At 41.4% G+C, this 27,050-nt stretch overlaps 1 protein-coding gene across 1 annotated transcript in view; it reads right to left on the bottom strand.

Annotated features, from left to right (window-relative positions):
• Positions 1-27,050, bottom strand: part of WDFY2 (WD repeat and FYVE domain containing 2) — a 269,563-nt gene that overhangs the window by 21,879 nt on the left and 220,634 nt on the right. Inside the window, exons 7-8 of the mRNA XM_006876937.1 lie at positions 25,384-25,510; positions 4,960-5,065 (exon numbers count right to left, since the gene is read on the bottom strand). Of these exons, the coding sequence (XP_006876999.1) occupies positions 4,960-5,065; positions 25,384-25,510 (233 nt within the window). The remainder of the gene's footprint in view (positions 1-4,959; positions 5,066-25,383; positions 25,511-27,050) is intronic.

Below are 27,050 nucleotides of genomic sequence, written 5' to 3'. Positions count from 1 at the left end.
AAAGATTCCATAGAAGAATCCTGCTCACAAAGGGGGAAATGCAGAACCAAATTTCAAATTCTCATGGGCTCTATAATTTCTGGAGCCATGGAAGGCAAGGCAGATGAATCCCTGAAACTAGTGTCCTGAGATAATCTTTAAATTGTAAACCAAAAATATCCCCTTAAATTATCTTAAAGCCAAACAATAATTTAGATTAACTGGTAAAAAAGATCTGCCTTGAGCTTTATGTTCTTTAATTATTTCTATGGAATCAAACTGACAACAGCAACTTGAAAGATGAGGTAGAAACCTTAGGGGATGGTGAGCTCGTGTTAATGGGGGAGGAACAACTCAGCAAAGGATGGTGGGAATGGTTACACAATTCAAAGAACATAATTAATGCCACTGAGTAGTATACAGAGAAACCTCAATTGGTGTATGTTTTGCTGTGTATGTTCTCAACATTAGCAAAACAAATAAAATTTCAAGAAAAAAGAACTTAAAAATGATATAATAAAAATCTATACTACTGACAGAAAAGGGTCAATAGTCAGTAAACTGAAAATTAACCCCTCCCAAACCCAGGCTACTAATGAGTTCGTATGGAACAAAGCTGAATAGATAGCAGGAGATTTCTGCAAAGTCTGTAAGTCATAAAGGTGTAATATCTAGAATATTCAAAAACTCTTGTAAAATTATTAAGAAAATGACAAGAATTAGTTGAAAAGTGGACAAAATATACAAAAGATTGTGGTGGTGGTAGTGGTATGCCAGGGAGTCAGTTCTGAGGCTGTAAATGTTTTTGTTGTTGTGAAGTGCCATCAAGTCAGTCCTGACTCATAGTGCCCTTATATAGGGTTCTTTCAAGGAGCAGCTGATGGGTTCAAACCGCCAACCTTATGGTTAGCAGTCCAGTACTTATCTTACAGAGACACACCAGGACTCTAAGAACCTCTAAAGCAGAAAGCCTCATCTTTTTCCTGCAGAGCACGTGGTGGATTCGAACTGCTAACTTGTGGTTAGTAGCCCAATGCACAACCTACTACACTAACACTAACAGGGCTTCTTTATACAAAAGATACGAACATGCAATTCATAGATGGGGAAACCTGAGTGTCTAAAGTATACAAAAAGAAACTCAAATTCTCTGTTAACCAGAAAATGAAAATAAAAAGGAGATGCTATTTTACCCTCGTCTAGAAGGGCAATACCAGATGGGAGTAATAATCAATACTGGTGAAGGCTGTATTTGTTTAAGTTTCTGACCCCCACTAGAAGCATAAACAGGTATAGCCAACCCAGAATATCAAACATGCACCTTTGATTGATTCTACTCTTGGAGTCCTCATGTGGTGATGTGGGCATATGCACTAGACTGCAAAGTTGGTTTGATCCACAAGGTTGGCAGTTCAAGCTCACCAGCTGCTTCTTGGAAACCCTATACAGGGTCGCTATGGGTCAGAACTGACTCAACAGCACTTAACAACAACACCAACTCATGAGTTTATAGCTCTGGGAAATTCTCATGCAGGTGTGTGTGAGGGGCACATCAGGAAGCTCATCTGGATACTGTTTGTGGCACCAGGGGTTGGTGGCAATCCATGTGCCTTTCATGTGGGGAACAGAGAAATAAAATGTGACTGCTCCTACGCAGAAATTAGAAGGCACACACAGTAGGGTAGATAGAGCTGAAGCAGGCTTCCATGGGAAATGCTGGAAGCATAACTTGTACCACCACAGACTCGTTGCACAACATCTTTAAAACACACACACACACACCACAGCATCTTCTGTCAGGACATCTGCTGGGGCGCTGCAGGATCAGCACTGGACTGCAAACCATAAGGTCGGTGGTTCAAACCCACCAGCTGCTCCTCAGAAACCCTATATGGGGTTGCTACGAGTCAGAATCGACTCAACGGCTAACAACTTAACAAACATGAGTCATAAGAACCAGGAAAAGTAGGAAAATGAATCAGCCTGATTGCATTTTTTTGTTAAAATCTTACACATATGTGGATGTGCTGAGAAAATGTATGGAAGGATGCTTGCTCTCATTGTAAGCTTGCTGTTTCTGAGTGACGCATTATAAGTAATGACATAGCTTCTATTTGTCTATGAGCATTTTGTAACTTTTCTACAAAGATTTCTATAATTAAAAAAAAAGATAAAAGTTTTAAAAAGTGAATTTTATTAACTATGTAAAGAAAAGGGATGCATAAGCTAAGGGATAGCTGATCTTTATCAATCCACTCACGGTCTCCCATCCTCTGCCCACGTGCTTTGTCTGTGAACTCACCACTGCTGACGACCAGCCACTGCCCCTTGTCTTCACTCCTGCTGCTGCTTGGCACAGACCCTGGCCATCTGTCAGCACCATGTTCCTCCACAAACCTTTGCTGAGAGCTTTAGTCAACAGAGGTCATGTCCCTTCCAAAATATGCACCATTACTACTGTCATCAAGAAGCCAATGCTAGCGTAGTGGATGATGAATGAGTTGGGCTGCTAACGTCAAAGTCAGCAGTCCATCTGCCAATCACTATATGGGAGAAAGATGAGACTTTCTTCTCCCTTACAGATGGTAATCTTGGAAACCCTATACAGAGTCACTATGTGTAGGAACCAGCTCAGTGGTACATGACCACCACCACTACCACCACTACCTACCTTGTTATTACTGTTGTATTTGGACTCACAGAAACCCTGTATAGGATTTTCAAGGAGCAGCTGGTGAATTGGAACCACCAACCTCACGGTCCAGTGCTTATCCCACAGTGCCACACTATTGGCTATACCTAATTTAATCATTTAGATCATCTAGGATTCTAGGGGTAGCATTGTAGAATCAACAATGGAGTGAAAAATATTGGAGTGCCATGCACCAAATTGGCAGTTCAGACTCACCAGCTGCTCCTAGGAAACCATATACAGGGTTGCAACACTCATAGTCTAGGGAGTATGGTGGTGCTATATGATAAGCACTAGACTGTGAACCACAATGTCTGTGGTTCGAGCCCACTAGCCACTTTGCGGAGGAAAGATGAGGCTTCCTGCTCCGGCAAATATTCATCCTTGGAAACCCTATCCAGGTTTGCTGTGAGCCAGAAATGACTTGAAGGCACTTAACAACAACATCATCTGTGAGTCCTGGTGTAGCACTGTAAGATAAGCAAAGTTCCAACCTACCAGCCACTCCTTGGAAACAGGGTCATTATGAGTGGGAACTGATTTAATGCCACTCAATAGCGCCAGACTGTAAAGCTGTTTGAATTACAAGGTTGGCGGTTCAAGCTCACCAGCTGCTCCTTGGAAACCCTATACAGGGTCGCTATGGGTTGGAATCAACTCGACGGCACTTAACAACAACAACAACAGCAACAACAATTGTCAGTCTGAAGTTTTCTGTCAGCACTGCAGGGCAGGGAGGGCTTGCTTCATATCGGCACAGCACTCGTGTAACTATGAAGGAGCACCACAGATAGGGACTTAAAATATGACATTTGTGAAAACGGATAGCACCATATTTCCCCTGCGTACTTCAAGCTCTGAGTCAGTTAACAAGATGACTTAAAGTAATTCATCAAGTACTCAGTGCCCACACAGCTGCATTATCAGGGACACAGTTTCAGCAAGATAGTTGTCTAACAAACCACTTAGTTTCAGCTCTGGAGAACACAAAGATCCTTCTTTGGAAATCTAGCTGTTCCCCTCCGCTAGTCTGGTCACATCAGGTGTGACTGGCTCTAACCTAAAACAGGACCCAGCCATGACAGTCACTGGTCAGCACTGAGTGCCTGGACAGCATGGCTGGAACACACTAGAACTCTGTCCCTGCCTCCATGCTCCTCAAGCCAAGTGGGACTTTTCAAAATGAATATTCTACAATTCCCCACATCCTAACAGTAATGATCATTTTAATTAGTTACTAATGGAACTCCCATGGATTTGTCCTTTGAGCAAATAAAGCTTTAATCTTCTTAAGCATTTAATTACTGACATTTGAAAGGCATTACTTTGAGGGTCATAGTAACTTTTCATTAAATGAGACTGGGGTTTAGGGCATGGAAAGAAGTTGGGAAATCGTTCCTGTCTTAATTTAAAGTGTCACTTTTCTATTTAATTCTTGCATCCTGCAAAGAAAAAAATTGGAGGAATATGCACTGTTAAAAGGAATGCCTCTCTAGAATAACTCCAGGGAGACGAGAAAATGGTTAACTTCATAGTGCCTGCCCGAAGAAACCCTCAGTGAATACATCAACTGTGAAAGATGTTCAAAAATGAAAAAGAGCACTTCATTAAAAAGAACACTGTTTGTTGTTATTGATAGGTGCCATCGAGTCGGCACCGACTCAAAGCGACCTTATACACAGCAGAACAAAACAATGCCCGATCCTGGGCCAACCTCACCATTGTTGCCATGCTATAACATGTAAACATATGCTTTAAGAACTGACAGCATACTCATATAGTTATAGTTGGAGAACTGTTAGAACATGCTTCATAAAAGCACAAAGATCATTATTTTTAATATTTCCATTAATACCAAACTAAAGATTCTTCCTTCACAAAGAATGTAAATTCCTCATACCCTAGCCACCAATAATTCCCTCAGGAACATAGAGCACAGAGTTTGCTGTTTCCATCAGCACGTAATACCGCAGTATTAATGGTCTAAACACTGCCGGTCCCTTTTCTCAAATGGACTTCTGTAGGAAAGGGTGTCACTTAGTTAGAATCTAAACACCTTCGTCTTAGCCAAAATCCCTATGAAATCTCCACTACATTAATGTCACATACCAATTTGTGAATGGTGAAAAAAGGAAAACCTTTTATAGTATAATATTTTATTCTCTGACATAAATGTGTCATGGCTTAATCAGAAAAGAAATAAGAAATAAGCAGATGAGAGGGAGGCTAAGGCTCTTCAGGTTCTGCTGCTGTGGGAGGAGAGAGCCCCCAGCCTCGATGGTGCCTACCTCCTGCCGCTCCACGTCCATGTTCCAGACCACGATTCCACCATCACAGCCACAGGAAATGAGCTGCCGTGTGTGCTGCGCATAGGAGAGGGCCTGGACTCTGTCACTGTGAAAGAAACCGAGGGCAGAGACTTCAGGAAGGCTAATGAAATGGCAGAAACCCCAGCAAAGTCAACCAGCCCCCAAGCACTGACCACAGATCTGTCACTTAATTCTCAATATACTAATGCTTGTGGAGTCCCTTCATGACTCAAGTGGTTAAACGCTGAGCAACTAGCCAAAGGCTGGCAGTCCCAACACACCCAGAGGTGTCTTGGAAGAAAGCCCTGGTGATCTGCTTTAAAAAGTCAATTATGAAAACCTTACAGAGTTACTCTGCACGCATGGGGGTGCGGTGAATCCATTACCGATCAGGAGAGTATCTAAGATTTACAATAAGTTGAAACACTTGTTTAAGATACTGAGGGGCCAGGAAGAGGTCACCTTTGTCAGTTACTCACACTTAAAGGAAACAAGTTGATTGCTGCCCTGGTTGTATCATCTTAGGGGTTCCTTCATTACTTATAATCTTTGACACAGGTTCATTTTACATTTGTTCAAGAGTCATGATTTCATCTTTGTAAAAATTAGTCTCTGAGAGTTTTACAGATTTCAAGATGCCCAAGGAGCATCTTGAGTTCCAAAGAGTTTCCATTAATGAGTCAGGTCCAGGCAGACCTTCTCTTGCTTCCCCAAGTAAATCCAAAGCAGCAACAGCTTTCTCTAGTTTTTATTATCTACTGGTTCTGTATTTCTAGTTTGTGCATGGCTGACAAGTGATTCCCTCTTGGTGGCAGCAATGATGGCGAATTCGGGTTTATAGGCTGTGTCAATCTGGTGATTTCAAACAAAGGACTGTAGAGACCTATTCTCTGCTGGGTGAGGGAATGGGAATGTGGTTTCCTGGTCTATCATGTTTGTATATTTGTCTGTCTTGGATTTAGATCTATTAAGAATTTGGCACCTTCTGGGTGGGAAGGAGAACAGCTCTTTTTTGTGTGTGTTTTTCTGTGTTAACTCTTGACCTGCAGCTGAAACTGTAAAAGTGAATACTAATCTCTGTGTGTCTTTCTGTACTTCAGAAAGGCCTGTATCTCTGGTTGTGTATGAAACACATTCTTATTTCCAGAGGGAATCAATCAATTAAATTATAGCAGAAAGGAACTTGTTATGACCTACTGGTACTGAGTGCTTACCTAAAATGATTATTCATAACATAAGATAATTGGATCTCCAATACTTTAAATGTGCTATACTCAAAAATAAAATTCTTCTTATATAAACTGTTAACTAACACCATTACATTTTAAGTATCTAAATTCAAAAATTAAGATAACTCTTTGGCATAAGAAGCTAGTATATTAGGTTTAAAAAAACATTATCTTAACTCTAATTTATCAGTACTAAATACAAATGCATAGAGTCCTGGTGTGGCACTACAGGATAATGCACTGGACCACAAGGTCACTATGAACTGCAAGGTCGGCAGTTCAAACCCACCAGTCGCTTCTCAGAAACACTATACAGGGTAGCTGTGAGTTGAAAATGACTCGATGGCTCTTAGCAACAACAATACAAATGTACATTTTATTTTACTTGGAATTTATTTCTCCTAAACTTTAGAAAGATTACTGGTGAAATAAACTGATGTTGTTAGCTGTGGTCAAATCACTCTCAACTCATGATGACTCTATGACTAATGGGACCAGATTACTGTAACTCAGGGTTTTCACTGTATGATTTTCAGACCACCATAGGGAGAAAGATGAGGCTTTCTACTCCCGTAAAGATTTACACCCTCGGAAACCCTGTACAGGGTCGCTATGGGTCGGACCCGACTCGATGGCACTTAACAACAACAACAATAGTCTGAAGGCTCCATTGACACCTCTCTGACACCATTGCAACAGTGTCAGGGCAATACTTGAGCTTCCACAGACAAGGGAGTGGCTAAGGGCTATGAGATGCATTTCCAGCACAGACAGAGACAGTGCTACCATGGAATTTCCCAAAGCTAATACTATGCCTATATAATGTTTAAGATGATATCTTATGAAATTTATGTTCAACTAAATTGAGTTATTATTCTAACAAATGTCCTGCAAAGATTTACAAGCTTCAGAGATCCTATACAGAGTCAGTATGAATCAAAACGGACTCAATGGCACTTAACAACAACAGCAGCAATGTACCAACTTAAAGAAAATTTGTAAGATCTTTGTTGTTGTTGTGTGCCGTCAATTCAGATCTGATTCACAGTGACCCTGTATAGGGTTTCCGAGACCAGTTGGTGGATCTGAACTGCCAATTTGTGGTTAATAGTCCAGTGCTTATCCTACAGTGTTACACAAGGGCTTTGAAAGATCTTTAGATAACTTAAAATTGAATACTGCTAAGTGAATGACTAGATCATCATTGCCAGGCGCTGTCAAGTGACCCTAATGCACCACAGAAGGAAACACTACCAGAGTCCTGTGCCATCTTCACAGCCACTGCTGTTGGGGCTCGTTGTTGTTGCCACTGTGCCAATCCATCTCGTAGTGGGTCTTCTTCACTGACCCTCCACTTTACCAAGCATGATGTCCTTCTTCTGAAACTCATCCCTCCTGACAACATGTCCAAAGTACAAAAGATGGAATCTCATGATCCTCCCTTCTAAGGAGCATTCTGGCAGCACTTCATTCAAGGCAGATTTGTTCTTCTGGCAGTCCAGGGTACTTTCAATATTCTTCTCCAACACCGTAATTCAAATGCATCGATTCTTCTATGGTCTGTCTTATACATGCATATGAGGCGATTGAAAAACCATGGCTTGGGTCAGGTGCACCTTAGTCCTCAGAGTGACAATTTGATTTCTTGGCTGCTGCATCCATGAATGTTGACTGTGGAGCCAAGTAAAATGAAGTCTTTGACAACCTTCAACCTTTTCTCCATTTATTATGATGTTACTGGTTGGTCCATTTGTAAGGATTTTGGGTTTGTTTGTTTTTTAATTGGGGTGCAATCCATATTGAAGATTGTACTCTTTGATCTTCATCAGTATGTACTCTAAGGCCTCTTTACTTCCAGCAAGCCGGCTGTTTCAGTCAAAGTTGTATTACTTGCATATATCAGGTTGTGAATAAGTCTTCCTCCAATGCTGATGCCACGTTTTTCTTTATATAATCCAGCTTCTCAGATTATTAGCTCAGCATACACACTGAATAAATATGGCAAAAGAATACCGCCCTGGCACGCACCTTTCCTGATATAAACAATTAATTGTCCTCTTGCTCTGTTCGAATGACTACCTCTTAGTCTATGTACAGGTTCCTCATGAACACAATTACATGTTATGGAATTCCATGTTGTTGTTGTGTGCCATGAAGTTGCTTCTGACTCATAGCAATGCTATGTAAGATTTCTGAAAGTGACTGGTGGGTTTGAACTGCTGACCTTGTGGTTAGCAGTCCACTGCCTATACTACAGCACCAAACGAGGGCTCATAGAATCCTTAAGTATTGCAATTTGAGACTTGAATTTTTCTTCTGCTTTTTCAGCCTGAGGAATGCTGCGCATGTTCTTCCCTTTTGGTTTTCTAACTCCAGGTCTATACATATTTCAGTATACTTGACTTTGTCTTCTCAAGGTGCTCTTTGACTTCCTCATTTCTCTATACTCAAGAGCAAGTTTCAGCCTCTTCTGACATCCATTTTGATCTTTTCTTTCTTTCCTGTCTCTTAAATGACCTTTTGCTTTATTCATATCTGATATTCTTGATGTCACCCCACAATTCTTCTTCTGGTCTTTTGTTATTAGTGTCTAATGTAGCAAATCTGTTCTTGAGATGGTCTCTAAATTCAGGTAGGATACATTCAAGGTCATATTTCAGCTCTTACGGACTTGTTTTAATTTTGCTCAGCTTCAGTCTGAATCTGAGCTTCAACCCAACCTTGTTTGGGCTGATGATATTGAGCTTCCCATAGATATAATCAATTTGATTCCTATGTGTTCCATCTGGTGAGGTGCATATGTATAGGTACCTTTTATGTTGTTGAAAAAATGTTATCTGCAATGAATAAATCAACAGTCTTGCAAAATATCTATCATGTGATCTCCAGCATCAGTCCTATCATCACGGCCAATTTTCCAAATACTGATTCTTCTTCTTTCACATTCCAAACACAAGAAATTCTCAATGCATCTTGATTGTATGTCTGATCAATTTCAAAACTGAGGAAGTTGGTAGAATTCTTCAATTTCATCACCACTGGCTTTAGTGGCTGGTTCGTAAATTTGATAATAGTGGTTATTGGCTGGTCTTCCTATACGCATATGGACATTATCCACTCACAGATAGAACTGAACTTCAAGATAGATCCTGAAATGCCATTTTTTAAAAAGCAATTAATGTAACGCCATTCCTCTTCAATTTGCCGTTCCCAGCACAGTAAACCATATGACTTTCCAATTCAAAATGGCCAATACCAGTCCAGTTCAGCTCACTAATGCCTAGGAAATTGATCTTTATGCATTCCATTTTATTTTTGTCAACTTTCAATTTTCCTAAATTCACTACTTCATACTTTCCACACTGTGATTATTAATCGATGTTTTCAGCTATTTCTCCTCATTTTGATATTATGCAGGTCCTGAAAGTTTTACTCCATTCACATCAAGGTCAACTGTACTTTGGGGGAACAGTTCTGCCACAGTTGTATTTTGAGTGCCTTCCTACCTGAGGGGCTCATCTTCTGGCACTAATATCTGACACTATTCTGGTGCTCTTTGTCACCTTTCAATAGTCAATATTTGGGGGCTATCTAACAGTTGTTGTTGTTAAGTGCTGTTGAGTCGGTTCTGGCCCATAGTGACCCTGTACAGGGTTTCCAACAAGCGGCCAGTGGGTTGGAACCACCAACGTTGCAGTTCAGTGCATTATTCTGCAGCGCCACACCAGGACTCCATCTAACAGTGCTCCTCTGCAATTCATAAGGTTTCCAGTGACTAACCTTAATGGTAACCCTGCCGGTATTTAAAATACTGTTCACAGCTTCCAGCATGACAACAATACACAAGCCACCAAGTAGGACAAATGGACAGATAAGTGGCTGGATCCTCCTTGTGAGAGTATAGATATTATCCTATCACGAACAGCATTGTATTTCAGGATACATTTTGAAATGTTCTCTTTGATGAAGACAGCCACACCACTTCAGTTTCTCACTCTTGGCATAGTAGGCTATGTGACTGTCCAATTCAAAATGGTCAATACCAATCCATTTCCACTCATGATGCCAAGGGTATCTATCTTCATGTATTCCATTTCCTTCTTTTTCTTTTTTTTCAATGTTTTATTGCAAATTGGGTGAAGGTTTACCACTTCATTTTGAAGCATGGAAGAGAATAAGACTTTGATTAAAAGAATAATTTTAGATATCAAGTTGATAATATGTTCTCTTTTTATTTTTATACATTTATAGAGAGGGTCATGTCAGTGAATGTGTTCATTCATTCTTGCCTCTTTAAGCAGATCTACAAGCTATGTGTGTCATGGTAGAAATCTGTATCATATATGTCTATGGGTTTTTCCATTCTGCTAACATGCTTGTTTATGATATACAATTCTCAATTAGCCATTCCTTCCTACCCTATTTTTGTCTGTGTAATATAAGTTCGTTAGTTTGGTTAGTAATTTTGACTAAATGAGTAGTTGAGACTATACAAGGCTTGATTATGGGAAAGAAATAGAATTGTGTATGCAAGTTAGTATTTGAAAGAAGAGAATAGATTTGTCTTAAAACAGTAGTTCTCAAACTTTTTGGTCTCAGGACCCCATTACACTCTTAAAAAATTTATTTGTGGAAACCAAAAAGCTTTGGTTTAAATGAGTGATAACTGACTATTAGTCAGCATTACTTTAATTTAATTTGAAATTAAAACAGAAATTTAAAAAATTATTTAAGGAATTAGCAACAATGAACCCAGTGCATTTTAACATAAATAATATATTTTGTAAAAAAAAGATCAAAAACTGTATTATCCACAACAAAGAATTTTTTTTTAATAGAAAAAGGTACAGTTTACATTTTTGCCAGTCTTTGTAATATCTGGCCTAATAAATGAGATTCGTATCCTCCTCTCTCTGTATTTGCATCACACAACACGGAACTCATGGAAAACCTCACTTCCACCCTAGACAGAATTAAAACGGCAATCCTTTTCATCCCAGAATATGAAAGAAAAATGATTGCCCAAATGCAGAAAAGGAATTTTATTGGCTTTAGCTTATAATACTTGAGCCTGAAAAGGTGTGATGAAATGCATGAAAATCTTGGCTCTATTCCCTCGGTTTTGATGGGCTTACTTCCTTAGCTTACTGGCTGATTAGTGCAAGGATAGTCTCTACACTGTGGACCCTGCTGAGCTAGCACAGTCTCTGGTCCAGCTGGAATTACACTTATATTTGTTGTTGTTGTTAAGTGCTGTTGAGCCAATTCTAACCCATAGTGACCCTGTATAGGGTTTCCTAGGAACAGCTGGTGACCTTGCTCTGCAGTCTGGCACATTAACCCACAGTGCCACACCAGGACTCCCAGAGCTTATATAAAGTGACTTAATTTCATGTCCTGGATTATATTAGAAAAGAAAAAAAAATAAATAAAGTGGCTCACTTATGAAGGAGCTAAGTTCTTTAAAATCATATAATTCCCCATATTTATCTTTAAATATTTCCCTGTGAGGAGCAGAGGTCCCTGGAACCATAAAGGGAGAAAATCAAAGTGTGCGAACCTATCCAGAGAAGCAGTGGTGCCAGGGATGGAGGCAGAGATGATGACATGGAGAGATGGAGCAGGTGGGGACTCTAGACAGGAAGAGAGAGGGGCTGTGTTCTGGCGGCCGGGGGGCAGGTGTGCAGGGTGTACACTTTGGTTGTTTGATGATGCATGCAGGGGACTGTAATAATTTCAATGAAACAAAATATGATAGGATGAATGTAAAGATCATGTTCTCCCATGTAAACTATCACATAATTCACAAAAAAAACTTAAAAAAACAAAAATTCACTGTGACTCTGATTACCTGGATAACCAAGTATTGTTTCTTGGATATTTGTGCTTCTAAGTCTCCTCTTACAGCTCTTTTGGGTGTACCTTCCCAGATTGAACTTCAGATTTTGAATAAAATAAAACAAATTTCAATACTTTTTTTATACCCAAAATGATCTCTGAGATTTACAAAGTGGTGCAAGAAAAACATATAGGCTTGTTCCTTCACCTTATAAAAAGAGATGCTATACAGAATTAGATTTGTATTCTGCATTACTAAGTGAAGAGCTATATGGGAGAGCTGTCAACTCAGAAGAGACCAGTCATTCCTAGGTTTAGTCTGTTAATCAGCTGTTGTCGAGTTGGTAACAACTCATGGTGATGCCATATGTGTCAGAGTAGAATTATGTTCCACAGAGTTTTCAGTGGCTGATGTTTCAGAAATAGATGGCCAGGTCTTTCTTCTGAGGAGCAGGCCTGAACCAGCAACCTTTTGGTTAGCAGGTAAGCATGCTGTTTGCTCTACCTAGGGACACACCTAAGTAAGTGGTATTGATAGTAATGTAAGTATTTCAGAAATGTTATGCTTTATGAGGAGATATTGGGATTTGTCAATGCCCCTGTCTGAATTTTTACCCTCAGGGGAAAAAACTCTTATGAAATAGTCATGCAGAACATTTCAACAGGGAACACTACTCTTCTCCATTCTGACACTATTGGTTACAGCAAGAAACTATTAAGCCAGTGTGTCTCTATCACCTGACAGATAACTTTTATATTACTCTGATGCAAGTCTGAAAAGTTTGCTTGAAGCCATAGACCAGTTTGTAACTTCAACAAAAGTTGACCTCTGTGTATCATGGAAAAGGACAGCATATACCAGGTTATTTCAAAGAACACACTTCTGGGCATAGGCTCCTGGGCTGACAGAGCTTAAACAAATTTTAAGCTATGTCATTGGATTGAATTGGGATTTCCTTAGGTTTCTGGACTCTATCTTGTCTAGAAGCAGATGGTTTCACAGAAGCAAACTGTGAAAGCATGAGGCAGTAGAAGAAGAATTAATTACATAGGACTGAATGAACTGAAGAGGGAAATTTTATTGTGGTTATTTTAAATATTGTTGATGTTGTTTTAATGCCCTATTTTGGGGGGAGACGAGGAAGGAAGTCCTTTCTCTTCTCTTTAAGCTATCTCTAACCTACAATTTAGTAGACTCAGCTTTTATAAGCTAAATGGAAACATTTAAAAATAATATCCAATTCTCACTGATCTTGTAGAATTCAAAAACTGTTACTGAGTCCAATTACTTTTCATGGCAATATAGTTATTTGCATAGATTCAATTAGAATCTTTCCACAGGATATAATTAGGCAAATCAATTGTACAATCAAGCAAGCCCTTTCCTCGAGTCATATTTGAGAAGGATGCTCACTGAATCAGACCTGAACAAAGGTAGACTTGATTTATGAAGCCAATGTACACAGAGCCTTCCCAGGAAAACAGACCCCGTATCTGGTTTGCAGGGTCTCAGCCTTATAGGCAGCAAAGGTCCTAGGTCAGGAATCCAGCAAATGTTGCAAACCTCTAGGAAGGCAATCAAGTTTATGAACACTATTACTAGCAGCAGTCAAGAAATCAAATGACATATTGCATTAGGCAAATCTGCTGCACAAGACCTCTTCAAAGTGTTGAAGAGCAAAGCTGTCAGCTTGAGGACTAAGGTGTGCCTGACCCAAGCCATGGTATTTTCAATAACCTCATATAGATGCGAAAACTGGACAATGAATAAGGAAGACCACAGAAGAATTGATGCATTTGAGTTATGGTGTTGGAGGAGAATACTGAAAGTGCCATGGGCTGCCAAAAGAACCAACAGATCTGTGTTGGAAGAAGTGTAGCCAAAGTGCTCCTTGGAGGCCAGGATGGCCAAACTGCATCTCTCATACTTTGGAAATATTGTCAGAAGGAACCAGTCACTGGAGAAGGACATCATGTTTGGTAAGGTGGAGGGTCAGAGAAAAAGAGGAAGACCCCCAGTGAGATGGCTTGGCAAAGTGGCAGCAAAAATGGGCTTAAGCGTAGCAACAATTGTGAGATTGTCCTAGGACTGGGCAGTGTTTCGTTCTGTTGTGCATAGGGTCGCTATGAGTCGGTACCAACTCGATGGTATCTAACAACAATTATAAGTGAGAAGCTCTGGTAGCACAGTGGTTATGAATTGGGCTTTTAACCTCAAGGTCAGCAGTTCAGACTACCAGCCATTTGCGGGAAAAAATGAGGCTTTCTGCTCCTGTAAAGATTTACAGACTCAGAAACCCTGTACAGGGTTGCTATGAGTTGGCACAGACTCCATGGCACACTACCACCACCACTATATGTGAAGTAAGGTTTCTTGGGCTTGGTTTCCTAGCCTTGGGATACCAAATTAACTGTTGTTGTTAGGTACCATCAAGTCAATTCCAACTCATAGCAACCCTATGCACAGCAGAACAAAACACTGCCTGGTTCCTGCACCATCCTTACAACTGTTGCTATGTTTGAGCCCACTGTTGTGGCCACTGTGCCAATCCATCTCATTGGAGATTAGTTGGTATGGCTTTTCTATTCAACATCTTCTTCATTCCCACCAAGTGATTGGGTGGGGCTATGCAAATAAGGTGTACAGGACTCTAAGTCTGGAACTGGTTAGTTCGGCCATCTGGATCATTTAGGGAAAGGAAGAAAAAAAAAAAAGAATAAAGTGGATCACTTATGAAGGAGCTAAATTCTTTAAAACCATATCATTTCCATATTTATCTTTAAATGTTTCACTCTGACTCTGATTATACCTGGATACCCAGGTATTGTTTCTTGGACACCTGTGCTCCTGAGTCTCCTTGGACAGCTCTTTTGGGTGCACTTCCCCAGACTGAACTTCAGATTTTGAATAAAATAAAATTTCAATACTTTTTTATACCTAAATGATCTCTGACATTTCACAAAGTGGTCCAGGAAAAACATAAAATTTGTTTCTTCATCTTATGCAAAGAGATGCTAATAGCGCTGTGGGTTAATGCTCTGGACTGCAAAGTCGGTTTGAACCGCAAAGTTGGCAGATCAAGCTCACCAGCTGCTCCTCAGAAATCCTATACAGCGTCACTATGTTTGGAATCGACTCGATGGTACTTAACAACAACAACATACTGAATCAGATTTACTGAGTGAAGAGCTGTATGGGAGAGCTGTCAGGTCAGAGAAGACCAGTCATTCCTAGGTTTAGTCTGTTAATCAGCTGCTGTCGAGTTGGTTACAACTCATGGTGATGCCATATGTGTCAGAGTAGAATTATGTTCCACAGAGTTTTCAGTGGCTGATGTTTCAGAAATAGATGGCCAGGTCTTTCTTCTGAGGAGCAGGCCTGAACCAGCAACCTTTTGGTTAGCAGGTAAGCATGCTGTTTGTTCTACCCAGGGACACACCTAAGTAAATAGTATTGATAGTAATGTAAGTATTTCAGAAATGTTATGCTTTATGAGGAGATATTGGGATTTGTCAATGCCCCTGTCTGAATTTTTACCCTCAGGGGAAAAAACTCTTATGAAATAGTCATGCAGAACATTTCAACAGGGAACACTACTCTTCTCCATTCTGACACTATTGGTTACAGCAAGAAACTATTAGGCCAGTGTGTCTCTATCACCTGACAGATAACTTTTGTATTACTCATACATATCTGACTTCTATTTCATCAGCCAAGGGATGATTTTGAATTTGATTCTCTTTCCCCCTGGTGAAGCCAGTGGACATCAGATATGGCCCCCACACGGTTTTTGGAGGGAGTTTCCTTTTTTCATTGATCCTCCACTTTACTAAGCTTGAGGTCCTTCTCCAGGAACTAGTCCCTCCTGATAACATGTCTAAAGTATGAGAGATGAAGTCTCACTATCCTCACTTCTAAGGAACATTCTGGTTGTACTTCTTCTAAGACAGATTTGTTTGTTCTTTTAGCAGTCCATGGTACTTTCAATATTCTTCCCCAGCACCATAACTCAAATGAATCACTTCTATGGTCTTCCTTTTTCATTGCCCAACTTTCACATGCATATGAGGCCACTGAAATTACTAAGGCTTGGGTCAGGCACACCTTAGTCCTCAAAGTAACAAACAACAGAGGTTTTAAAAAGTCCATCCAAGATTCTTTATCAAAACTTCCAGATAAACTGTGAAGTTAACTTCAGTTATTGAACAGTGCATGGCTCTAGATTCGCAACACAAATCCACAAATGCCTGGATGGTTATTTAACATTTACTGCACCTAAGGAGCCCTGGTGGTGCTGTAGGGTAAGCAGTGGACTGCTAACCACAAGGTCAGCAGTTCAAACTCCCTAGGAGAAAGATACGGTTTTCTGCTGCTGTAAAGATTTACAGGCTCTAGATCGACAGAGTTTGGCAGTGGGTTTGGATTGTGGTTTTGCCACTATGCAAATAACTAGACACACCTCAGTGTGAGACTAGCCTTTTGTGTGATGTTTAGGAGCACAGGATGGAATGAAGTGAAGAGTGTCAGGTCAAACTGTGAAAGATTCTGACATGAGCAACAAAATGTGAATGGGCGTCATTTCAATAGATTATGAGGTGTTGTCGAGCGTGTCTTCAGGGTTATAAGACAGACAGGGGACTGCATCTTTTTGTTTCTTTCAGTGAGCTGTTTCATAGAAAATTGACATTATTGTAAACATAGCTTATCCAGTGGAGACACCGCAAATCTCCTTCCCCTCCAGTCCTGCCCACAGACAAACCAGTTTTACACCTACTTTCGGATTCATTTTCACATTCCCAATTGTCTCTATGTGTCTGCTCTGTGGGTTTTTCTTTGAATTAGTTGTAACTGGCTCCCTGAGTAGTTAATGAGCAATATAAAATCTTGGATGTGTTCATTAAAAAAAAGTCCATTGCTTTCTCACCATCCCTCATGGTTATTTTTCAAGCTTTAAAAATATGGAGTTCCACCATCCCAAGATTCAAGGACAAGAGGAAAATTGTTCTAATGGAAAAGCACGTAACCCTGTGATTTCAACTACATCTTGTTTGTTAAGGCATCTTGATACACATCAACGATCTTGTAAAACCAAAATAAGCTACAGAAGGAACTGCTTTGCAACCCATAGCTGGCAGCAACATCCAGCAACAAATACATAATTTATGGGACTCCAACACTGTTAATATTCCAGCAGAGAGGAGCGAAGCACTGTGGTGAATGGGAACCAAACTGTGTAATAAAGCTGATCAGGGCCTTTTTGATTTAAGGATTCAAAATTTAACCACCGTGCAGTTCAAAACTAGGTAAGTGACCATCCCCAGGTTCACAGATGAAGGGTTATAAAGAATGAAAAGATACTGCTTTCATATTCAACTGACACCACTGTTGCGTTTGTACTGGACAAGATAGAAAAACTGGTGATTATTTCATGATGGAATGTTCCACACACTGCACTGAATATCCTCCCACATTTCACACCACTAGGATCTGCCATTTATAAAGACTATACTTAATGGAATCACTTCCTTTTGCTTTTCATCAGCCCTGGAAGCCACATATTTGTCTTGATCAGTACTGGCTATTTAATTTGCAAGGTCTACTGCAAAGTGAAAATGACTATGACTTTCCCAGATGGTGACAGCAGAGCAGTCAACCCTGCATGGGCCCTTCTAACCTGGAGGCCTGTTAGCCGCCATGAAGCAGACCCCTGTCTGATGTTGCTTAAGGGAGAAGGGCAGAGAAGCATTTACCCTCATCATCAAAATAGACGACTCTCAGACCCACATGAAAATCTGCCCATATGTCACCCTTAAAAAGGAGTGGCACAGTGGGTTAAGCTTCAGGCTGCTAACCACAAGGTTAGTGGTTCAAACCCACAGCCACTTTATAGGAGAAAGATAAGGCTGTCTGTTCCTATAAAGATTCACAGCCATGGAAGCGCTGTGGAGTACTCTATTCTGATCTATGAGCTGGGAGCAACTCAATGGCAGTGGGTTCCAGCCTCGAATAATGGTTGTTGTTAAGTGCCATCGAGTTGGTTCTGACTCGCAGCTACCCTGTATAAGGTTTCCAAGGAGCAGCTGGTGGGTTTGAACTGCAAACCTTGCAGTTACAATCCAGTGTTTATCCTGCAGTGCCACACCAGGAGGGGGACTTGAATGTTCAACATATTTCATTTCTTTGAAGAAAGTCCCAGGCTACTCAGTGAAAATCACATCAACTATGCATCTATTACCAGAGACGTCACTTTTATACTCAGAGACGCCTCACAGTCTTCCAACCTCCTGGGACCTGAGAAGGTTCATGCACAGCGCACCTGAGTTAGATCTCCTGGGTAATCTGATACATAGGCTCATCCCAGGCCAAAGGGCCAAAGGAGAGTTCTGCCCTGTCACAGTCCTGGACCACAGCCAGTCTGAACCTGAATGCAGGGACTGTTTCTGGGAGCATCAGACACACCCTGGTTTGAGCACTGGTTTGAGTGGAAGCTGAGATGAGCCACTGGACTGACTGGGCCTCTGTCCATGGGCAATTTCTTAAACCCACTATGGTTTAGTTCACACAGGTCCTCGGTCCCTTTCTAATGCTGTGTGTTATGAGAACCTCTACATCTTCTAAGATCCAAATCAATAGTGACCCCACCCTGATCTTCCAAGAAAATTGATAAACTGTCCCACTTTTCCCCATTTTCCTACTTCTAGTGCAGTTTCATAAGGGGTGGTGGTGGTGGCTGTGTGCCACTGAGTCCGTTCTGACTCATAGCGACCCTGTACAAGGTTTCTGAGACTGTAAATCTTTATGGGGGGCAGAGAGTCTCAGCTTTGTGCCATGGAGTGACTAGTAGATTCGAACTGCTGACCTTGTGGCTATCAGCTCAGTTTGGAACCCTATCAGGGCTCCTTTTCCAGAAGGAGAGAAACTATCTTTTCTTAGTCATCTTGTGTCCAAGTGCCTAATACAGAGCCTAGTATGAGGATGGAGCTCTGGAAGTATTTGTTGAATAAATTATGGTTAGGCTTATGTGGCATTCTACCTGTGGTGGTGGTGTGACGTAGAGTCAGTTCCGACTCATAGTGACCCTGCATAGAGTTTCTGAGGCTGTAAATCTTTACGGGAGCAGAAAGCCTCATCTTTCTCCCATGAATCGCTGGTAGTTTCGAACTGCTGAGGTTAGCAGCCCGATTCGCACCCACTATGCTATCAGAACTCCTTAGGAAATGATACAATCAGAACCAGCACTCATATCTGAAAGCTTGATTTTAGAACTATTATATTTTTATGAACAAGAATAATTTTAAGAACACTGCTGTTTTCAGGCCCTTTCTGCAGTCATAATTTTGTACCTATTCTGTATCTCAGGAAGGCTTTTCTTTCCAGTCTTCAATGAGATGAGGATGCTGAGGACCGAGCAAAGGGACTTGCCAATGCTATACAGTCACTAGTTGAAGGATGGCCAGACTCCAAGGACCGAGCGTTTAATGACAGCTTGGCACCGCCCCTCTCTCTTCGACAGGTTTCCATCCTCTAGAAAAACTCTCATCTCAAGTACTCTGTGTTCAGCTAAAAAGCTAGAAATGGGAAAGGAGCTTCATCCTCTCTTCCTCCAACATTGAGAAACCCTCCTAAACCTCGCAGGTTCACACACAGATGCTGGATGGGAGCACTGTACTTCCTTTGATAACTTTCAATGCAATTTACCTGCTACAAGGAAGAAGAGCACAAACTGTCTCAATGAGCATTCATTTACCAATAGCCTCGCTCTATACTAAGCAACTCTGAGGAAGCTTATAACAAAGGTCTTCCACATGTTAACTATCAGCTACATGTCAGTTTGCTGTATTGTTGTATTGCTCTGATGCTGACTGAAGCTATGCCCAATACTAGCAGGGTCACTATGTTAGACAGGTTTCAGTGGCACTCCCAAACTAAAATACACTAGGAAGAAAGGCCTGGCTATCTACTGCTAAAAACTAGCAGCGCAAGCTCTGTGGATCACAACAGAGTACTGCTTGATGTTGAGCTGCAGATGAGCCCCCCTGGGTTAGGGGCGACAACAGACTCAAATATGCTGGTGATGTGATAGGGCAACAGTTCTTTCTGTTCTACATGGGATGGTCATATGTTGGAAGCAACTTGACAGCAACTAACACAACAACAACACTGATGGTAAGAATAATCAGATGGAAACCAAAAACTGGAATTTTGGACAAGATAAGCAAATATGCAGGCTATGGGTGGCCAATGCTGTGATCCAGCCTCAGTAGGTGGGGAGTCCCATGCAAAGGGTGAGCACAGACCTCCACCTGTGCTGTAAGTCAAGCCACCACGAACTCCAGCTGCCAGAAGGTCTTAAGCCTAAGAGAACACATCACATTAAGCTATCAAGGAGAAAGACGATGGTCATAAATTTGGCCGTAAAATGATAGGTACTGTGTCAGAGCAAAAAAAGGATATACAAAGTTCAATGACAGTTATTAGATTTGACAAGGTGAACATGGGACAAGAAGTAGCTAGGTTAATGTTTCTATAATCTCCACCCAATTAGAACCACATATTGCAAAACATCACTGGTCCCTGAAACGGTTTTGCTTTGCCCTTCCTCCCACAGAGCTACCACCCAGCCATGTTCTACTTACTTGTTACGTGCCATCGAGTCAGTTCTGACTCACAGCGACCCTGTATATAGGGTTTCCGATGAGCAGCTGGTGAGTTTGAACCACCAACTTAAAGGTTCAAACTCACCTTATGGTTCAGTGCTTATCCTATAGCCACACCTACTTACTTGTTGTTGTTAGGTGTCATCAAGTCGGTACCGACTCATAGCGACCTTATTCACAGCAGAACAAAACACTGCCAGTTCTGAGCCAACCTCACTATCGTTACCACACTTGAGCCCATTAATGCTGCCACTTTGCCAAGCCATCTTACGAGGGGTCTTCCTCTTTTCTGTGACCCTCCACCCTACCAAACATGATATCTTTCTCCAGTGACTGGTCCCTCCTGATAATATGTCCAAAGTATGAGAGATAAAGTTTGGCCATCCTGGCCTCAAATGAGCACTCTGGCTACACTTCTTCCAAAACGTATCTGTTGGTTCTTTTGGCAGCCCATGGCACTTTCAATATTCTCTTCCAACACCATAACTCAAAAGCATCAATTCTTCTACATTCTTCATTCATTATTCACTGTCCAGCTTTCACATGCATATGAAGTTACTGAAAACACCTACTTACTACAGGGAATAAAAACACATTCAAGCCGGAATCAGAAGAAGCCGTGGAATGACGGATATCACTGCTGATGTTCGATAAATCTTGGCTGAAAGCAGAGAATATCAGAAAGGTGTTTATCTTTGCTTTATTGACTACACATAGGCTTTCGATTGTGTGGATCATGACAAGCTATGGACAACATTGCAAAGTATGAGTATTCTGGAACACTTAATTGTGCTCATGAGGAATCTGTACCTCGGCTAAGAGGCAGTTGTTCGAACACAACATGGGAACACTGAATGGTTTAAAATTAAGAAAGGTGTATGACAAGGTTGTATTCTTTCACCATGCTTATTCAACCTGTATGCTGAGCAAATAATCCAAGAAGTTGGGTTGTATGAAGAAAAACATGGCATCAAGATTGGAGGAAGATTCATTAACAAACTGTGATATGCAGATGATACATCCTTGCTTGCTGAAAGTGGAGAAGACTTAAAACATTTAATGATGAAGATCAAAGAGCACAGCCTTCACTATGGATTATATCTCAATGTAAAGAAAACAAAATCCTTACCACTGGACCAATAAATAACATTCTTATCAACGGAGAAAAGATTGAAGCATTTCATTCTTCTTGGATCAACTATCAACACTCATGGAAGCAGCAGTCAAGAAATCCAATGGCATATTGCATAGGCAAATCTGCTGCACAAGACCTTTTTAAGGTGTTGAAGAGTAAAGATGTCAGCTTGAATACTAAGGTACACCTGACCCAAGCCATGGTATTTTCAATCACCTCATATGTGTTGGAGGAGAATACTGAAAGTGCCATGGGCTGACAAAAGAACCAACAGATCCGTTTTGGAAGAAGTGCAGCCATAGTGCTCCTTGGAGACGAGGATGGCCAAACTTTGTCTCTCATACTTGGGACATATTGTCAGGAGGGACCAGTCACTGGATAAGGATATCATGTTTGGTAAGATGGAGGGTCAGAGAAAAAGAGGAAGACCCCCCAATGAGATAGACTGGCCAGGTAGCAGCATCGATGGTCTCAAGTGTGGCGATAGTAGTGAGGTTGGCCCAGGAACAGGCAATGTGTCGTTCTGTTGTACATAAGGTGGCTATGAGTCGGTACCGACTAGATGGCTCCTAACAACAATAACAAGGCTTGAAATGCATAGAGGCTTACTTTCTTAGCCTTTTCCTTGGACTTGGAAACACTTTCAAGGTCATAAATTACTTTCTCTGGTGCCAAAGTGTGTTCTTCTTTGACGGGGTTTTTGCAAACCAAACCAAGCTTGTTACATAAACATGGCATTTCTGCCACTGACAGGCAGATAGGAAACCGTGGAACCTATGCCAGAGGCGTGTGGAGCTGTCACTCAGAACCCCTGAAACTCCCCCACTGAGGCAGAGCACTCTCCCCACCTGAGTTCGGTCTGCTCTGTCCAGTTTCTAAGTTACCAATTGTGGTTCCTGATTTGGAACACTGACCAGAATTAGTTACCCTGAAAGAAGCATGAAACATGAAATTGGGAACTGTGAGAGAACAGGGGACAGCCTCAGGGCCCCAAGCAGTGGGCCTGAACAGTGTCCTGAGATAACAGCAAAGGCCATGTGCTATTCAGTCTTCATTTCTGAACTCCCAGCACCTCATGCAGTGTCTGGATGCATGGGTTTGAACTGAACTAAGGGGTAGAAGCCCTAAGTTACCTTGATGCACTCATCTGAAAACTGACATCTGACTTTTCCACAGGATTACTGTAAGGTTAACTTGCTCCATTTTAAAAGATCTCTGACAAAATGTTCAGTGTTAATCATAAACCAGAATCACTGGGTCTCAGTCCAGCAGTTCACTTTCTGGGTTACTGTGGAAGGGGTCCCCCCTCTCCTTACCTGCCTGGTGCTCCGGATCCCTTTTCTCTAGAACCACGTTCCTTCCTCTCTCTCAGGACCCCATTCTACTATAGTGGGAGGCCCTGTCTCCTGCGCCGGCACTCACACTCACTCTAAGAGCTGAAACAGGTGATACAGAGAAATGAACTTCTCTAAGCCTGGAACAGGGAGCGCAGTGGATTACGAACCACAAGGTTGGCTGCTAGAGTCCACCAGTCATTCTGAGGGAGAACCATAAAGCTTTCTGTTCCAATAAATTAAAGCCTCAGAGACCCTATAGACTCGAGGGCACTTAACAACAACAGCTAACCTGTAACAACAGCGTAATCCCCTCAGGCTAAGACCTGGTACAAAGAGCACTTTGTAGAGTTTAGTTTATTACTAAGATGGACTTTGCACTGTAGGATAAGCACTGGTTGCTAGTCACAAGATCACAGTTCAAATCCACCAGCTGCTCCTCAGAAACCCTATACAGGGACACTATGAGTTGGAACCCACTGGATGACACTTTACAGCAACAACAACAAACTGGACTTAAACAAAGCCCCAGGCAAAGGTCTTGTGCTACTGTGAATGTTTAAGGCCAGTTCTGATTGGTGTCACCTTATCTCCCAGCATGCCTGCCTATCTGAATAGGGCCAATGGGCGTGGTCCTGTCAGGATGAACTCTAAGTAAGCTCTATTCCATTCTCTAAAAGGACAACTGAATGCATTCTTAGAAACTGGAAAAACCATTTATGTTTTATTTTCCATGGACTGAGAGATTGTATCTAAACTTTACAGGGCCTTCTTTCTTAGGAAATTACAACTATAAGTTTTAAAAACTTTTCCATGAGGGTTAAGCCCACAGTGACTGGTGGTGGTGTTGACTGAGTATCGTCTTGTGGAGGAGTCCCATGACATCATGTAAGATTGCCATAGCCTTATGAACCTTATGCAAACATAAAACTAGTTATGAATTAAACTGAATGAATCTGGCAAATACTGCTGATCTTTATTCAAAACCCACATTTGATTGCTCTGTGAGAGTCCGAGTCAGCAGGAATTAGCTGGCAGATTAAATGATAAGCGGATGTTGAGAAACAGGACTGTGGTCCGACTTCTCACCTGCATGGATGATGGGACACCTACATGCTTAGGGTGTGTCTCCTCCTGTCATGGAGAGCACAAGGGGACCCTTTCTCAAGTGAGTCAGACAATCTCTGACTGTCACAAGACAGGAGTGGCCCCAGGCTTTTCTTCAATGTGAGAAAAAAGGATTTAAGAACCACCCCTGTAAACCCAAACTCTAAAGCTAAAACAATGGCTGGGCCTTCCAAAATGTTAACTAATTCATATCTAATAATCCAAAACTGTAGATTTAATGACTTTGGAGAATACTTGGAAACAAGTATTTCTAGGCAGATTTACAGGAAAGCTGACGCTGCCCAACATGTTCATCCACAGCTGTCTAGGGTCACCCTGAGTATCACTCCGAAAAGCGTGTGAGTTAAAACCAGGGCAGGTTAGCTCTAGCGTTCCAGAGCAGATCTAAGGCTCTTTTGTGCAAACAGGCCAGGCTTTGCCCAGGGACTGCGGACAGCACCCTGTGGACGGACTTCTCCAGAGCGTGCTCTGAGGACCCAAGAGGCTTGGCTCCTCCAGCAGTCAGGATCTCAGAGGACAGGGCCCTGGAATCCATTGTACAAATTCCTCCATGAGTCTTGTGCAAAGTCTGAGAACTGCTCAGGGGCTGGCTTCCTGCGCTTTTACTCTCAGCCCCTGAAAAACCACTCCTTAAGGAAGAAGAGTGTGATTTGAAGCAAGGCAGATACTAAAAAATTAGTTGTTGAATTACAAAATGTAATGTATTACCTCTCCCATTTTCCTGAAGCTGACAAAAACATGTGAACCCAATTGTAGAAATTCTGTAGGCTTTCATGGCTTATATTTGTGTTTTTATTTGATTTTTTTTCCTCTCAGTTCTAAATTTTTACTGTTTTCGTATCCGTGGTTGGAATTCTTACCTCTTACTAACTCGCCGCTATTAATTTATTTTATGTTTTTTTTCTTTTTGTAAATGCTGTCCATCCTTTGTGGAGTAAGATGGGGTCTGAATAAATAAACATACTTCTGCCCAGATATAAATCGAAGTATTTGTGTCCTGCCAAGTGCCTCCCCTTTCTAGGATTCTGCCACCCACTCTAATTCCAGCTAGAGTTCTTGATAAAAGTGCCAGCAGCCTTACTTGTGTCCTTGGAGCTCGATGGCTGTTCCCTTTCTGCCCCCGATGTCCCACATGATGACAGAGTGGTCGGTACTGCCTGAGAAGAGCATCCGCTGGACGGGGTCCCAACACAGAGCAGTCACCCCACCTACAAGGACAGACACACATTAGTCACCAAGTAGCACGCTATTTACAAAACAAATCTGACTGCAAAGGATTGAGAATCTTGTGTAGCTCAAAGAACAAATGAATGACTGAATCCTAAGAGAAAAAAAAACAAAACTTGGCAGCAAGAATAAAAATATCACCCTTTAAGTATCCCCTCACAATTTCATGTACTATGAAATCAATTATTATAAAGACCAAAGAGAACATTTCAAAAGGGAACTGACCTTCCAGTAATAGGCATACTTCTAAGAACAGAAAAGACTGCCCTGTGTGAAACAGTAGCTGCCCGCCTCTTGCCCTGACAGTAACAGATGAGAAGGGGTTTACAAAGCTCAGTAAGATCTTAAATTCTTAAACATCAGATATAATTAGACTGCAATATCAGAATTTCACAATGTTTTCTCTCTCTAGGAATTTACATTTCTAGATTCTGCACAATTCACCTAACCCATAGGTACCAATTTTCTTGACTCTAAGATGGAGGCCAACCAAGCCAAAGCCAAACCATAGCGACCCGTATAGGGTTTCTGAGAGTAATTCTTTACAGGAGCAGACAGTCTCATTTTTCTCCTGTGGAGCTACTGGTGGGTTTAAACTGCTGACCTTGCAGTTAGCAACCTAATGCCTAAAGCAGAATGCCAGTAGGTAAGGATGGTAAGATTACCACTAGCCATCCCCTACGTCCTAGCACTGTGGTGAGGAAGAGATGTGGTCACTGCTCTGGGACCATCTGTACACTGCAGTGTGGTGAAGGTGCGTTGCATCAAACATTGTGATCCATCTTCTCCTGTGGCAGTCCCCTTATAAATGAACCTGTGTACTGAAAACAGTAATAACTGTTCCCATATAATATCACCACAGAGTCAGAATGTCAGAAATACCCATGTTTCACATTACTGAAAAATATTATATTCTGCAGAACACATCAAACAGCCTCTTATTTGTTAGAATTTGACATTTAAAAAAAATCCAGATTATCAATTTGTTCTAAAGAAGTATTACTATACTTTCAAGGTTTTTTAATGAACATTTCCTGCATGGTACTGGCTCGGAAGATTTCCTTTTTAAGACCACCAGGAAAAAGCAGTACATTGCTCCGGATTATACTTAATAGCTTCTTCCCATATCTGCACAGCACTCTGCTTGTATATATCCCTGTCTGTCTGAGAACAAACACCGCCCCTGCCTTCCCTGACAAGCCCACCACCATCCTCCCCAGAAGCAGTGTGGTGCCTGGTGCACACTCTGTACTGTCCATTGAATCAATGAATCAGCAGCTGAGTGCAAACACATATTTCTCCTCCACAAATCTTGTTACTTGGAACTCCTTTGCCCTCCAAAGCCAAGTATTTTCTTCTTCTAGACAATTCATCTTCCTTTCCTGCTACTGAACTCCAAGTTTATAGCATTTTTTCAAATACTTCTGAATGTAATACTTTAATACATGTATTTCATTCTGCAAAACATGGTCTATTCCCACACAGAATCCAAGGACCTGAGGAAGACTTAGTTAATTGCCC

This window comes from Chrysochloris asiatica, unplaced genomic scaffold, assembly GCF_000296735.1.
Source record: "Chrysochloris asiatica unplaced genomic scaffold, ChrAsi1.0 scaffold00432, whole genome shotgun sequence".
Classification (NCBI taxonomy): domain Eukaryota; kingdom Metazoa; phylum Chordata; class Mammalia; order Afrosoricida; family Chrysochloridae; genus Chrysochloris; species Chrysochloris asiatica.
The sequence above is the reverse complement of the archived record's forward strand: the minus strand, read 5'-3'. Positions and strand labels throughout refer to the sequence as shown.